A 17,128-nucleotide genomic window follows, 5' to 3' on the forward strand; every position below is an offset into this window, starting at 1 on the left:
TGTTACCCCATAGTATAGCTACCTTGGATAAGGTATTAGCACTGTGTTATTTTTGCATATTCTTTGTACATTTGTGCATTTTCTTGTAAAAGGCTGCTCTTGTTTCCAGATGAAGGCTGGAAGTCCTTAAACAAGGTGGAGGCAAGGATAAGGTACAAAACTGCACTCCATAAAAGTCATCCAATTGGATTTTTATCAATGTAGTCAACTTCCGACACACTCCCCCATCCTAAGCCACTCTTAGCCCTTGTACACACGGTCGGAGATTCCGACAACCAAATCCGTCTGAGTAATTCCGACGGATTAATTCCGGAAGAGGTCCGGAAGTGATGTTGCATACACACGGTCGGACTAAGTTTTCGAAAAATCCGATCGTTCAGAACGTGAGGACGTTATTTAGTTACGACGGGACTACGTTCAGGCTAGTAGCCAATAGCTTTGGTCTAGGAATTTGATCTGAGCATGCGTGGCACCTTGTCCGTCGGAGTAGGCTACACATGACCGGAGTATGTCGGATAGGAGCATTTTGTCGGAAAATTTTACCGGCAAGTTGGAAAAGTTGGTCCGTCGGATATTCTGACGGAAACAGTCCGATGCAGACCACACACAGTCGGAATATCCGACAAAACGGTCCGATAGGAAACATTCCAATGGAATCTCCGACCGTGTGTACAAGGGCTAACTGATGCACTTCACCTCGATTTGGGGTAAAATTATTCGGGGGGGGGGGGCTTAGATTAGGGATTGTGTGGGAAGTTGGCTACATTGATTAAATCTAATGGGATGACTTTTATAGAGTGTGGTTTTGTACTTCACCCAGCCATGTTGGTTGGAGTTGGATGAGCTCTCTGTTAACCAGAACCCGGAACGGTGAAGGACACAAGAAGAAAGTTTGGGACTTAGAGCAATGCAATTTTTTTGTCTTTGAACTCTCACAAGGTGAAGGCAGCCAATAAGTTGATATATAAAGAGTCCAGCGCACTCCGTATAGAAATGAGACCCGGTCATAGGGGGGTGTTGTAGTGAAATGGCAGATGGTGCCACCAAAACCTATATGAGATATCCCCAATGCACCATATTTAGATAAATAAACAGTACACTTAAATGTCCACAACAGACACAAGCAACCTTCTGTTGGTGACAATGTCCTGTTTGTTTATCTCAATATGGCTTGCAGGTAATATCTTGGATGAGGCAGCAATAACCGATATAAGCAATGTCACTTAGAAGCCCCGGTGGCCTCGGCTTCTGCAACTTGATGGCCAGCTTCATCCTTACTATTCTGTTTGCGTTTCTCACGCCTCTTCTTCTCTTTTCCCTTCTTCGAAGATCTGCTTGATCTGTGGTGGGGTTTTCTGTATGAAGATTTCTCTCTGGAGCTGCGGTGTCTACAAGAATCTCTCGGAGAACGTGACCTGGGATGGAATGATTGGTCTTCTCTGTGGACTTGAGAATGATCTCTGGAGCGGGGATATCCAGGGGAATGGTATCTGGAGCGAGACCTGGAATAATAATCTGGCTTCTCTCTGTGAACCTCCCTCTGGTATGATCTAGATCTATGGGTGTAGCCGCGGTGTCCAGGGGAATGGCATCTGGAATGTGATCCAGAATTGTAATTTTCCTTCTCTCTTAGATACTTTCTCCGATATGATTCAGATTTATCAACGGAGTAACGGTATTCAGGGGAATGGCATCTGGAACGTGACATGGAATAATAATCTCGCTTATTTGTCTGGATCTTCCTCCAGTATGATTCAGATCTATCGCCGAAGTGGTGGAATCTAGGTGAATGGCATCTAGAACGTGATCTAGAAATGCAATCTTGCTCCTCTTTGTGAATCTTCCTATGGTACGATTCAGATCTATCTCGCTCCTTTGTGTGGCTCTTCCTCAGGTATGCATTTACTTTTGAACAAATTAACATGGACCTTAATTTGGATACGAAGAATGCAGGTTTAGTCCAAGAGAAACAAAATAACATTAAAACAATCAATAGTTTTTTTTTTTAACAAGAAAACAATCAATAGGTTTAACCACTTGACCACTGGACACTTAAACCCCCTTCCTAACCAGAGAAATTTTCAGCTTTCGGTGCTCTCACACTTTGAATGACAATTACTCAGTCATGCAACACTGTACCTATATGAAATTGTTGTCCCTTTTTTCACACAAATAGAGCTTTCTTTTGGTGGTATTTAATCACCACTGAAAAAAAAGAAATTCTTTATTTCTGTTAAAATTTATTGCAGAGTATTGGCAGAGTATTGCACAGTGTTGCAGAGTATTGGCAGAGTATTGCACAGTGTTGCAGAGTATTGGCAGAGTATTGCACAGTGTTGCAGAGTATTGGCAGAGTATTGCAGTGTTCCAGAGTATTGCACAGTGTTTCAGAGTATTGACAGAGTATTGCACAGTGTTGCAGAGTATTGGCAGAGTATTGCACAGTGTTGCAGAGTATTGCACAGTGTTTCAGAGTATTGGCAGAGTATTGCACAGTGTTGCAGAGTATTGCACAGTGTTTCAGAGTATTGGCAGAGTATTGCACAGTGTTTCAGAGTATTGGCAGAGTATTGCACAGTGTTGCAGAGTATTGGCAGAGTATTGCACAGTGTTGCAGAGTATTGCACAGTGTTTCAGAGTATTGGCAGAGTATTGCACAGTGTTGCAGAGTATTGGCAGAGTATTGCACAGTGTTGCAGAGTATTGGCAGAGTATTGCACAGTATGGACATGGTATTGCAGAGTATTGGCACAGAGCAGCGTTGTGGGCACTACACATCCAGCCCACAGCGCTGCTGCAATCTCTCTCCCTCTCCCCTCGCACTGTACCGATTACAAGTGATCGCTCCGTTATTTGACGCAGTGATCACGTGGTAAACGGCCGCTATCAGCGGCTGTTTACCGCAATCCATGATGTGCCGGGTCTTCCGGACACGGTCACGGATGTTTGCGGGAGCTCGCCCCAAGGGGGCGCGTGAGAGCAAGATTCTGGGAGGACGTCCATGGACGTCCTCCCAGAAAAACACGACTATGCTGTAGCTGTCTTTCGGCTATCACCCGGTCGGTAAGTGGTTAAATTGAATGCAATTGAAAGAATCAGGTTTTCTTTAAAGTGTTACTAAACCCACATCAGTAAAATCAGTCAGTATATGCAGTAGAGCATGCTTATACTCACTGTGGTACCTAAGGGGTTAATCCTGCACATTGTGTAAAAAGGCTGTTTGATCCTGACTTCTCTGATCCTCCCTTTCTTCCTCTGTCCCCAATCCATCTCCTGATAGTACAGGGTACTAGGAGGCACTCTGCGCACGCTCAGTTTGGTCTGCATTTCTAGATAACAATGTGATAGGGATTTTGCAGAGCAGTGTTGGCAGCTCTGCACATGTTTTCAGTGTGTATCTATTCTGAGCATTTCCTCGCTATCACATCTTAACAGCCCATGTGACTATAGAGTCACACATGTGGGCGTATACACCGTGGTAAATGACAGCCCACTCCCTCCCTCCCTCTCTCCTTCTATTCCATGCCCACTAACCAGCTAAACACAATGGGGGTGGGATATCACATCTTGATTGATGGAGGCTTCACCTCCCTGTTATTATAAGACACAGGCTGAAAGGGCGGGACACAATATGTAATTGGCCAACAAAATAATAATGATTTGATTTCAAATATATATTTGTATGACAATTTAAAAGGGTTTATTGATATGAATTACTTATTTTTACTCTGTATTCCAAAGGCTGTCTTTTTTTATTTTTTATTGAACATGTGACCAGCAGCAGAGGACTAGAAGCTCCTCCTGCTTATCTTTCCTTGCAGACAGGCTGGGAGAGAGCTGGGCCATGTGACAGCTGGATATCCATTAGGAAAAAGGTACTTAGATTTTTTTTAATATTAAAATAATTACAGTGCCATCATCCATATACTGAAAGAGAAGGGAACATGTAAATTATACACTGTGTGTGTGTGTTTAGTATGACTTTAATGTGAAACTGTTGCATTGTCCTACATGGGCAAAGCTAAGGTTTACTTTAAAGTCCTATTCTCCAACATTAACAGGCATTTGTAGACTAATGAATGATTTAAAAAATTAAGTTTTTGGATAAAGTGTGGAGGGGGTTAAAGAGGAAGTAAACCCTGATGGGTTTACTTCCTCTTTCATTCCCTGCAAAGGCAAAGCATAATGGACTACTATGCATCGCATACTACCCCATTATGTGTCACTTACCTGACACAGGAGTCAGCGATGTCACTGCTGTCCCCTGTAGTCCGGCGCATCCATCTTTTTGGTGGGGTCTCGCAGCTCCGCCGCTGTCATTCGGCGGAGCCGCGATGACATCACTCCCGCGCATGCGCACGGGAGCCGACGCGCGCGGCAGCTCCGTTGTTGGAAATGCCGCGCTCAGTGCGCCTGCGCGCCGCTGTCTACGGCACATGCGCCGTAGACAGCGGTGCCTGTCTTCGGGCAAATATCTCCTAAACCGTGTAGGTTTAGGAGATATTTCTTGGACCTACAGGTAAGCCTTAATCTAGGCTTACCTGTAGGTCAAAGTGGTTTGTAAGGGTTTACAACCACTTTAACATCTTTGTAGCTTTCAGTATCACTGTAGGGTAGATCTTTCCCTTACATTCTAGCCCCTTTCACCATGGGAAGAAGTAAGCGTAGATTCCCTCCAATGGAGTAACACATTGTTGGCCTGCCGAAAATGCGCCTTCAGTTGGCCATTGGGCTGCCTCTCTGATATATCTGATAGACCGATGGCTAACTGAAGGAGCATATCTTCTAATGATGGGGCAGTGGCTTAGTCTTGTCATCCGGCAACAGGAAATGCTCTTACTGGCAAGGTCTCCAGATAGGAAACTTTTGCAGCAGATTCAGTAAACTTGAGACATGATGCCAAACATACTGAAAATTCTGTTTAGGGTTTACATACACTCAGCCCCCCCCCCCCCCCTCCCCCTCCTGCCCAGGCCAATTTTAAGCTTTCAGCGCTGTCACTTTTTAAATGACAATTGCGCGGTCATGCAACACTGTACCCAAAATACATTTGTAACATTTTGTTCCCACAAATAGAGCTTTCTTTTGGTGGTATTTGATCACCTCTGCGGTTTCTATTTGGGTGGCACTAATAGACGGCACTGATGGGCACTGAAAGGCAGCACTGATGGGCATTGATGGGCACTAATGGCTAGCACTGATAGATTTAACTGATAGGCATCACTGGTGCCACTGGCAGGCATTTTACTTGGGCACTGATTGGCAGCCTGTTTTTTCTGGGGGGGGACTAGGATTGGGATTGCAGCGGACCCTCAAGCACAGCAAGGGGGAGGTTGAGCGCCGGTACAACTTGGTATTTTTTGGTTTTACTGATTGGCAGCTGCCTGGACACTGATTGGCATTTCCCTGGTGGTCTACGGTGGCACACTTGGTGGTCCAATGTGGTGGCCATCCCTGGTGGTCCTGGCGGCATCCTGGTGGTCATGGGCGGGCATCCGAGGGGGGGCTGTGCTGATAAACAATCAGCGCAGACCCCCTGTCAGGAGAACAGCCGTCTATCAGACGCGAGTGAGGAAAAGCCGATCAATGGCTCTTCCTGTTTACATTGTGATCGGCCCTGATTGGACATGGCTGATCACGTGGTAAAGAGTCTCTGTCAGAGACTCTTTACCTAGATTGTAGTTGCGGTGTGTCAGATTGACACGCCGCAACAACGATCGCCACAATGCGGGGGTGCTCAGCGGCTTGATATTCTGAAAGACGTCATATGATGTCCGGTCAGGATATCGCAACCACTTTTCCAGTGTCATTTTGTTATATGGCGGGTGCCAAGTCGTTAAGATGTAGTCAGGTTTTCCAAACAAAATTGGCCCCTAGGCATTTGAAATCTTGGGGCCCCCCTCGCAGGATTCTTGTGCGTGCGCTCTAGTGGGGTAACACTGAACTACATCGGCACGTTGGCCATTGAATGGAGATGACATCACTACTGTACATTACATGGACATAGGTTGCATCGGCATTTTTTACAAGCTGAAAGAAGATGAGCTTTTAAGAGACAAACTAATGTGAACCCGATATCTCTGCTTTATGTACCGTATTTATCGGCGTATAACGCGCACTTTTCCCCGCTTAAAATCAGGGGAAAATTGTGTGTGCGTGTTATACGCAGATCTATGCTGGAGACTGCAATGACACAAGGCTGCAGATGGACACTGGAGAGACTGCAATGACACAAGGCTGCAGATGGACACTGGGGAGGCTGCAATGACACAAGGCTGCAGATGGACACTGATAAGGCTGCATTGATGGGCATTTAAATGTACGTTTTTTTCCTTAAAATTCCCTCCTAAACTTGGGGTGCGTGTTATACGCCGATAAATACGGTACTTTAGGTTGTTATTGGATTCATTACATTAATGCGATGTCTTTAAAGTAAAGTTTTCATTTCTTTGCGTTGATACATTTTTTCTATCTTTTGTAAGCAATTTAAGAAAGCTTCATTGTCATTTTCTTTCAAGATCAAATCAATATTATTTTTATCCATTGTGGTGGGGCCCTTATACGGCGTGGGGGCCATAGGCCAATACCTACTCTGTCTATTTGGTAATCTGGCACTGGGGGCTTCTGATATGAAGTTATTTCTTGGCGTGGGTTCGTTAATTTCCATTTTTCTCATCCAGTAATAAAACAGTCTTTTTTTTTTTTCGTGGACCACCAATGTTTGTAATATATACAGTACAGTGTGGCCTTCATACTGAATAGTTTGGAGACCCCCTTGACAATTTTCTGATAAAAAATAGAAAACATATTTATTGCTTCAGCTAACTAAATGGCATCCTGTCCTAGTGAAAGTAATAGAGACACTATAAAACGTTTAAAAAAGACATAAAGACTTACCATGATGCTCTCTCCAGTTCCGGTCTTGGTGGCACAGTAGAAGGCTTTACCAGGGAAGCCTCTGAGTAGTTGGCGATTGGGCTGTCCATTGTTGACCGTTGTTGACCTTTGTTGTTAAAGTTCTCAATGAACTAAAAGAGAGACATTTCTTGGGTCTAGAATAGTACCCACCACATTTGGACATATATTTATGCATTTAGCTACAAAAGAAATTACCGTTTAATGCACAAGATCTACATAATACAAGGCAGGGAGGCAGACCTGTTTCCTGATTTGCCAAAGTTCCAGGCCACCCTATTGGATGCCTCGCACTTAGGAAGAGGAGTGGAGGAGCTGCTGCGGTAAGTCCCCTCTGCCAGAGCCTCGCGTGCAGGGGGCTTCGTTGCTGCCAGAGCTGCAATCGTGGGGGTGTGGTTTTATTGGTGCTGCCAGAGCCAGGCTGGTGGGGGGGTGCTGCCAGAGCCGCAGTCGCGGGGGGGGGGGGGGGTGCTGCCCCAGAGATGCATGGAGGATGGAGGTTGGGTGCTAGGTTCTGCCAGAGCCGTGAGTGGGGGGGTCGTGGGCACAGTGGCTGCATATGATGGGAACAGGTGGCTGAATATGATGGGCACAAGTGGCTGCATATGATGGGCACATTGGCTGCATTTGATGGGCACAATGACGGCATTTGATGGGCACAGTGGCTGCAATTGATGGGCACAGTGGCTGGATTTGATGGGCACAATGACTGCATTTGATGGGCACAGTGGCTGCAATTGATGGGCACAGTGGCTGGATTTGATGGGCACAGTGGCTGGATTTGATGGGCACAGTGAGGCTGCAATTGATGTGGAGTTCAGTATTTTTCAGTTTTGTTTGCGCCCCCTCAAAAACTTTGAGCACCAGCCGCCACTGTTTATGAAAAAGGAACATTTAAGGAGTCACCGTAATTGGCACCGCTGTGTAGAACAGGTGGCTGAATATGATGGGCACAAGTGGCTGCATATGATGGGCACATTGGCTGCATTTGATGGGCACAATGACGGCATTTGATGGGCACAGTGGCTGCAATTGATGGGCACAGTGGCTGGATTTGATGGGCACAATGGCTGCATTTGATGGGCACAATGACGGCATTTGATGGGCACAGTGGCTGCAATTGATGGGCACAGTGGCTGGATTTGATGGGCACAATGACTGCAATTGATGGGCACAGTGGCTGGATTTGATGGGCACAGTGGCTGGATTTGATGGGCACAGTGAGGCTGCAATTGATGTGGAGTTCAGTATTTTTCAGTTTTGTTTGCGCCCCCTCAAAAACTTTGAGCACCAGCCGCCACTGTTTATGAAAAAGGAACATTTAAGGAGTCACCGTAATTGGCACCGCTGTGTAGAAATGTATATTCATGACATGCTATATATCAACAAATTGCCAATATTCTACATTTTTGATAAATGAGAGCCACACTCAACTCTCTGCTCTTTCAGGTACATTTACTTAAACATCGACAATAAAGCTGCAACCATGAAGTCTCGACCCAAAAACCACCACTTCCTTAATGCGTTTCACCACAAATGGCCTGGTCTCAAGGATCATGGTTGCAGCTGCATTGTTGATGGTTGAATAAAAGTACCTGGAAGAGCAGGGACTGTAGAGTGGGTTCCATTGATCTATTCTCCTCAATGGTGAGCGGAGATGAGCTTCTTTGAGCCGACACTCTGTTTGTCCATAGGCAATAAGAGGAGAAGGTCTGGAGAGGTGTTGTGGGTTTGGGTTACTTCAAATGTCCAAGATCTGGAAACAATATCTGTTTTAGATTCCTACTAAATGTCCAAATCCCATTGCATGAGTTTTTTTTTCCCCCCAAAAAATTGGACCCACCAATTGTTACACTAATGTCAAATTTGTAGCTGGTGAAAGTTTTGTAATACCTGACGCAGCAGCTTGTTGGCGATGATGCTGTTCGGTGAAACTCCTTTTTGATGGCACACCGGGCATTCATGCTCTTCTGATTCTAATAGAGTTGTGCGGATACCTATGGCAGAACAAATACGGAATTAAATTCTGAGAGACAATACACATTTATGCCCCATACACACTATCAGATTTTCTGTTGATTTTTTTCCTTCAGGTTTACCAAAACCATGTAGTAGAAGGGCCTGCCTGATTGCATACAAATTGAAACTCCTAAGGTTTGACCTCATATTATATGGTTTTGGTAAATCTGAAGGAAAACTCAGCAGAAAAACTGTAAGGGGTGTTTTTATGTGGCGCTACCTAAGTGAATACTAATAAAGTAAAAAAATTAAAAAATTACCTAAATTAAATAGATACGATTATAAATAAAATATGTGAATCTATCGAACCTATCACAATACTGAAAAATATAATAATCAGGCTACTAAGCAGCAATAAAGTGCATAAATAACAATTCCTCTAAATATTAAAATGCATCAGCAATAAATCTTAATTATAAAAATTCATGTGACAGTGGAACTAGTGAGAGCACACCTAGCATAATGCTGTCATGCTTCTATTATATTAAATAAATAACAAGTGCTTAAAAATCCAGAAATATATCAAAGAAAATAATAAAAAATATTCATATACAAAAGTGGATAAATCCACGTTAACCGCAGATTGCATGCACCAGTGTTGAATATTTTTTATTATTTTCTTTGATATATTTCTGGATTTTTAAGCACTTGTTATTTATTTAATATAATAGAAGCATGACAGCATTATGCTAGGTGTGCTCTCACTAGTTGCACTGTCACATGAATTTTTATAATTAAGATTTATTGCTGATGCACTTTAATATTTAGAGGAATTGTTGTTTATGCATTTTATTGCTGCTTTTTATTATTATATTTTTCATTATTGTGATAGGTTGGATAAATTCACATATTTTATTTATAATCGTATCTATTTAATTTAGGTAATTTTTAAATTTTTTACTTTATTAGTATTCACTTAGGTAGCGCCACATAAAAACACCCCTTATAATTCTATTTAGAGTGCTAAGAACACTTTCATATGTGAGCAGCTTCCTATATTCCTTATTCATTTTTTATTTTTTATTTAGCAAGAGTGTTGCGCAACAGGACTTTCCCATTTTTATATCAGCAGAAAAACTGATAGTGTGTATGGGGCTTTAGTATGACTCTGCTCTACCCCAAACTATCAGGTACAACCCACAAAGTGGTAATTAACAACCGTTCTTTACATTCCAACTATGGAACAATCTGAGACGTGAGGCATATGTATGAAGGCTTTATCAAAAGAAAAGTACATCGGTCGCCCAGTTGATCAATTTTACTTCTGATATTAATTTAGAAAAAAAACAAAAAACAAAAGCTGGAATCCAAGTGGTTTTCTGGGGCTACAGGGAACTCCTCATCAACGTCATTGATTCCCATTGGCCAACAATTCTCATTCTTGGTAGACTAATGATGGCCTCACATCTGTAGAATTCAATTTGTACATTTGGACAAGAAAGTATAAAAAAAACATCTGATGGCGCCTTGATGGATGCAACTAATTTGAAAAGACTTTTAGTTTGAGTATCATGTCAGACAGCTCCATTCACAAAGCGGTATCTTACCACATCTGAATATACAGTAAGATACCGCACAGCGTTTTTCAAAAAGTTTTTTTGGCATTCACTAAAAAACGCTACTAAAATACCGCATGCGCTATTTTATGAAGTCATGCAGTATTTTAGTAGTTAAAGCCTGCTTCAATTTTTCGCTGGCAGTAGCCGGCGTCCTTAAAGCGGACCGTCAGTCATTTTTTCAACTTTCCATCTATTAAATCTTCTGTCCTTGTAGTTTTAGCTTTGGATAGTAAAACATTTTTTTATGCCAGCAAATCCCTTATACAGCCCACTTTCTGTTTCTTGTCTGGTCATTAGCCTAGGCTTATGACATCATGCACAGCTCTCTCTCTCTCACTCATTTGAGAGTTTGCCAGTAAGAGAGGCGGGATGAGTCATAAGAGGTGCAATAAGAACTGCAGAGTTGGAGGTGTGTCTGTGTAAATCCAGGAAGTGAACAGGCAGCAAGCTTCAGCTGCCCACAGTTAAAATGGATGCAGCCAGAATCAGTGGGGAAAGGGGGGAGATTTCTGCAGCATATTTGGCAAGTACAGAATCCCAGTAAATATAAAATAATATGCAAAGTGGTTGGAGGGAAGCTTCAGAATGGCAAATATGTTTTTATTACAAATTATGTGAGCAGACTGCAGTTCCTCTTTAACAAACACTGTAAATAGCTGATTGTCAAGGAGCGTGCAGCCTCCGGTGTCCTTAACAACCAGTAAACAGCACGGTTGTTAGGGAGCTGGCAGCTTCCACGTCCTTATTTAACAAATAAGTCACCAGCTTTCAGTGGGGTTCCCTGCTGACAGCTGAATGTAAAAAAAAAAAAGAATTGCCAGCAATGGAAAATACAGAAAATAATGGGATGAGGTCCCCCCCTAATTATACACGGCCCTTTGGGTCTGGTATGGATTTTGATGGGAACCCCCCTTAACAAATGGACCGCGATATCCCAGCCTTCCCCCCCATGTAAATGAGTATGATATTTTGAGGGGGACCCCAAAGGATATTTTGGGGGGGACCACACGCCATTTTGAAAAATATTTTGACGTGGAGGTTCCCCTTGAAATTCATACCAGACCCAAAGGGCCTGGGGGGGGCACACTGTTTTTCTTTTAAATCGGCGGTCAGTGGGGAAATCTGCTGACAGCTGATGACTCATCAGTTGTTGAGGATGCAGTGGCGGCCCACTCCTTAACAACCATGTTGTTTACTGGTTGTTAAGGATGCTGGTGGCTTCCGGTTCCTTAAATATCGCATGCCGAAACCAATACTTATTTATTGCATGCATTTATTGACTTTAACTAATGTTTTATGCCCTATTCACCAAGTGTTTTTGCTTTATGACCTTTGGGTCTGGTATGGATTTTGATGGGAATCTCCATGCACAAATAAAAAAAAAATGGCGTGGGTTCCTCCCCTTAATAAAGGGGCTCCAATATCCCAGCCTACCCCTCTGTGAATGAGTATGATATTTTGAGGGGGACCCCAAATGGAATTTTGGGGGTACCGCACGCCATTAAAAAAAAAATTGGTGTGGAGGTTCCCTTCGAAATTCATACCAGACCCGGCATAAAACAATAGTAAATTGACATTTTTAGGATCGCATGCAGTATTTGGGAAAACACTTAAATGCCGCATGTGATCTGCTATTGTGAATAGAGCCCACTGTCAGTAATTCCCATTGACCAAGAGTTACCATTCTTGGTAGGCTAATGCCGTGTACACACGACCAGACTTTTCGACGGACTGAATTCCGTCGGACTTATTGACAGGCTTATCGTCAGACTTTTGGGCTGACTTTTGGGCTGACTTTTCGGCTGACTTTTCGACTGACTTTGATGGACTTTTCAACTGACTTTTCGACTGACTTTGATGGACTTTTCGACTGACTTTTCGACTGACTTTGATGGACTTTTCGACTGACTTTTCGACTGACTTTCGTAGTATCGGACACAATCACACCAAAGACCGACGGATTCGACTGCGATGACATACGACCAGACTAGAATAAGGAAGTTCATAGCCAGTAGCCAATAGCTGTCCTAGCGTCGGTTTTCGTCTTTCAGACTAGCATACAGACGAATGGATTTTTAGACCGGACTCGAGTCCGTCGGAAAGATTTGAAACATGTTCTAAATCTAAAGTCCATCAGATTTTTCGACAGCAAAGGTCCAATGAAGCCCACACACGGTCGAATTGTCCGACGGATTCGTTCCGTCGGACCTTTGCTGTCGAAAAGTCCAGCCGTGTGTACACGGCATTATGCTGGCCTTACACCTGTAGAAATGTACTCAAACGTTTGCATCGATAAAGAAGAAAAATCATCTGATGTGGTCTTCATGGGCTCAACTAATTTTGAAGGACCTTTAGTTTGAGTATCATGTCAATATCTCAATTTTGGTAGAACAAATGTTTGGCTTCTGGATCAACTTTAACAACTTTATGTGTATTTGACTAGTTGCAATCTTTCTTCATCTGGAGTGAATCCAGTTGTTAGAAATTTGTTGGTTTTCATTAGATTCAACAAAAAGATTTTCCATTCTTTTCCTTCAATTTTGGTTGAAAGCAATTCTTGAATCGTCCATTTAAGTCTTAAATTCTGAAGTTCTGAAAGCAACAATTTTCTAACAAAATTCTACAGCTATAACTTCAGCTTAAGTAAAGTTCAAAAATTGAAAATCAGAAGCACTCACAGTCATCACAGAAGCTGTTTGCACAACAGGGGACAGAGGCTGCATCAATCATGATGTCTTTACATAGGAGACACACCACCTTGTCTGCTATTTGTTCTCTCTCTTCAGGAGAGGATGATGGCTCTACTGGAGGAAACTGAGGTTTCTCCTTTCTCTTTATAGCATATGCCTCACTGTAATATAAGAGAAACAGGTGATGAAGAACACTGGCTTACCAAACCCCTTACCCCCTTGTCATGCATGGTAATTGGGACACTCACGCACTAATGATGGGAATGACATATTTTCCAGTTTTTAAAAGCATGGCTCCGGTCATATTGGGATCATCAATCTCTTTCAAGAAAGTCCGTGGGATCCCGGTGGCCTTTTTCATTGTTTGAGACTTCTGTAAAGGAGGAAACACATTTAGTACACATGAAATGTGAATATAGCTAACACCCATAACATTCTCTAAAAAGTGGTTAATATCCCAGCAGTGTGTGTTTTGTCCAATTTACATGAATTTTCTATGTTTTATCCAACTGCATCATACACTCACCAACCACCTTGCTATTAGCGGGTTGGACCCCCTTTTGCCTTCATTCTTCATGGCATAGATACAACAAGGTGTTGGAAATTAAAAGGCGCTCTACTGGATTGAGATCTGGTGAGTGTGGAGCACTATTGGATTGAGATCTGGTGAGTGTGGAGCACTATTGGATTGAGATCTGGTGAGTGTGGAGCACTATTGAATTGAGATCTGGTGAGTGTGGAGGCCATTGGAGTACAGTGACCTCATTGTCCAGTGGTGAGATGATTTATGACATGGTGCATTATCCTGCTGGAAGGAACCATCAGAAGATGGGGACACTGTAGCCATAAAGGGATGGACATGGTCAGCAACAATACTCAGTTAGGCCGTAGCGTTTAAATCATGCTCAATTGGTACTAAGGGGCCCAAACGGTGCCAAGAAAATATCCCCCACCACCATTACACCAACAGCCTGAACCGTTAATACAAGGCAGGATGGATCCATGCTTTCATGTTTTTTACAGCAAATTCTGACCCGACCATCTGAATGTTGTAGCTGAAATCGAGACTCAGACCGGGCAACGTTTTTCCAATCTTTTATTGTCCAATTTTGGTGATCCTGTGTGAATTGTAGCCTCGGTTTACTGTTCTTAGCTGACAGGAGTGGCACCCGGTGTGGTCTTTTGCTGCTGTAGCCCATCTGCTTCAAGGTTTGATGTGGTGTGTGTTCAGAGATGGTATTTTGCATACCGTGGTTGTAACGAGTGCTTATTTGAGTAACTGTCGCCTTTCTATTATCTCAAACCAGTCGTCCCATTCTCCTCTGACCTCTGACATCAATAAGGCATTTCCTCCACACAACTGCCTCTCACTGGATATTTTCTCTTTTTCCCACCACTCTCTGTAAACCCGTGAGATGGTTGTGCATGAAAAGTCGTCTTCACCACGTCTAGATGCCTAAATGCATTGAGTTGCTGCCATTTGATAGGCTGATTAGCAATTTGTGTTAACTCGAAATTGAACAGGTGCACCTAATAAAGTGGCCGGTGAGTGTATTATTTTTGTTCAGTAGTATGCTTATATCTAGTAGAGGATTTGGGAGACTACAACTTGTTTACTATGTGATTTTGGTTCCTTCGTCTGTCGTCTCCTCCTGTTTAGTACTAGTTAGTTGAGTCCAACTAGACCCTCCCTATTTTTTCCGTTAGTGTTAGTACTTCACACAGATAGAGCTTGGGAAAGTCACTGCCTTCTTACGCTTCAAAAGACTGGAAAAACATCCTCTACTGCACCTCGCTAAAGTTAAATTCTCAATAACACACATGCATGGATCTCTAATAGCAGCTTACACAATTTGTTGACAACTAACTTCAAAACATATATAAGTATTAAAGTGCAGCACTCTAAATAGAAATGGTGTCTAAATGAAATTTTTAAAGAAAGTCCGGAAATCATGATCACCTCCGTGTTCAGAAAGAGAAACACTCCAGTGCTAGCCTTTCACACCATCCACCACTGGTAAGCACATATAGCCTCTTATCAAAACATATTGACCCTCTATACAACGAGTGTTCAAATAGCGCTTCTTCAGAAATAGCCAGTATGTCAGAAACCATGAAATCAGAGACAGAAGTACAGTTAAATAACACTTGTTTATTAAAAAGTAAATAGAACAAACGTAGTCAAAACCAGAGTTCAGGAACGGATAGTCAGGCAAGCCAAACGTCAGGAAGCCAGAGATGAGCGTAATAAAACAGCAAACAGGATCTGGAGCCAGAAGGGATGTCAGCCAAGCAAGTCTTTCAACAGGAACTCAGGAGATAGTCTCTGTGATGTTGACTAAGGCGAGGGCAGAGATCCTCTTAGCTGGACAACTTAAGTAGGCAGGACTGATGAGTGGGATATCATCAACAGTTGAGTAACTGTGGAGAGATAGGAGCCGGCAGTTAGCCGACAGCTGAGCGGCCAGCTCAGAGAAGGAAGGACTGAGCCCAGCTGTCAGGTCACCTTGAGGCGAGGTGACGGATGCACACCGTAGGGATCAGGAGTGCACTGCAAGGTTGTGGACCCTACAGCTGACTGCTGCGGACGGGAGACAGATCCCACCGGGATTAGAGCGTAAGATTCCCTGGGGCGCAGAGTCTAAGAGCCAGCAGGTGTTCACCAGAGCCTCTAGAGGTGAGGATGGACTGGGCTGCAACTGGCTCCAGGTTGCGACCCCCAGGGTCCCCCAGCTCACACCCACAGTAGGCAACAGGAGGATAGGGATAGTGAGGGATAAAGCCAAGGTCGGGGCCACAAGCAGACAGGAATAGTCAGGGACACGCCAATAGGTCAGGATCACAGGCAAACACTAACAGGGACAGTCATGGACACGCCAAAGTCGGTAACGGAACAACAGAAGAGCACACGGCAGGAACAGTAAGCTAAACACACAAAGGAATACACAATGGTTGATCAGCCCTGTTGGCTTGCAGCGCACAGGTTAATATAGGGTTCCCTGATAGGGCCTGGGGTGGAGCCATGCTCAGAGGAGAGGTTATAAAAACCACCAGGTGGAAGTGGCTGGCCTCTTAGTCAGAAGACATGAGGGGAGGTAAGCAACCAGAGGAAGATCACTGCATAACCATGACACCAGCCCTGACAGTATCAGGAAAACACAAGGTTCCACAGCCTCCACCAGACCTTACCCATCTACACAGGTTCAGCTGGACCACCTTCACATAAGCCTCAAACGTATTTCTTACCAGAGACCTGAAGGAACTTGGCTCCAATATTCAATCCACTTCTGGAAAGCAAAAAGAACAATTTCATGGTGCTGTATACAAGCCCCAAATATGGTAGTAGAACTGATATGCATATCATAAAATCCTGAACAAATCACCAATAAGATGGCCACTGTCCTCAGCGTGATGACGCCACACATCACATAACTCCGCCCTATGCATTTCATCATATGGGGACGTCATCAGGGGCGTGAAGTAAAATTGCACTGAATTTAACTTCTATGTCTTATTGAAGAGTTAAGCTCCCCGTGGATGGTGCCAAGTCAGCAGGTGAACATTCTCCCTGGACAGACTGGTTCTAAGGAGGTCAATGTTAATGCATACTATGGTATTTTAAACAGAACAGAATGCCTGGAGTCAGCAATGGCAGCAGACAACCTAATAGTTACATAGTACGTGAGGTTGAAAAAAGACACAAGTCCATCAAGTCCAACCTATGATGACCTATCTCAATGTTAGTGCTGATTTTATACTTCACTGCCCGCTCGTTACTGAGCTCAGCTTGATCTGTGACTTCGCTTCTGATTCCTACTCTGCTCTATGCCATTGTCGAGTGCCTACTTGCCCTAATTGCTGATTCATCTGCCTGCTTCTCTGTATAGTGCTGCTTCACGTGTGCTAACATCATCAGTGAGCTCTGCCAGCCTGAACTTTTTGAGA

General features: G+C 43.5%; 1 protein-coding gene across 1 annotated transcript in view; it reads right to left on the reverse strand.

Moving 5' to 3' along the window:
* Nucleotides 1-4,041: 4,041 nt before the first annotated feature.
* The window catches only part of LOC143958251 (E3 ubiquitin-protein ligase RBBP6-like), a 29,609-nt gene continuing 16,522 nt past the window's right edge, over nucleotides 4,042-17,128 (reverse strand). Inside the window, exons 5-9 of the mRNA XM_077467769.1 lie at nucleotides 13,432-13,556; nucleotides 13,172-13,344; nucleotides 8,809-8,912; nucleotides 6,898-7,028; nucleotides 4,042-4,072 (exon numbers count right to left, since the gene is read on the reverse strand). Of these exons, the coding sequence (XP_077323895.1) occupies nucleotides 4,042-4,072; nucleotides 6,898-7,028; nucleotides 8,809-8,912; nucleotides 13,172-13,344; nucleotides 13,432-13,556 (564 nt within the window). The remainder of the gene's footprint in view (nucleotides 4,073-6,897; nucleotides 7,029-8,808; nucleotides 8,913-13,171; nucleotides 13,345-13,431; nucleotides 13,557-17,128) is intronic.

This window comes from Lithobates pipiens, unplaced genomic scaffold, assembly GCF_037356315.1.
Source record: "Lithobates pipiens isolate NorthernLeopardFrog02 unplaced genomic scaffold, aLitPip1_a1.2 Scaffold_6, whole genome shotgun sequence".
Classification (NCBI taxonomy): domain Eukaryota; kingdom Metazoa; phylum Chordata; class Amphibia; order Anura; family Ranidae; genus Lithobates; species Lithobates pipiens.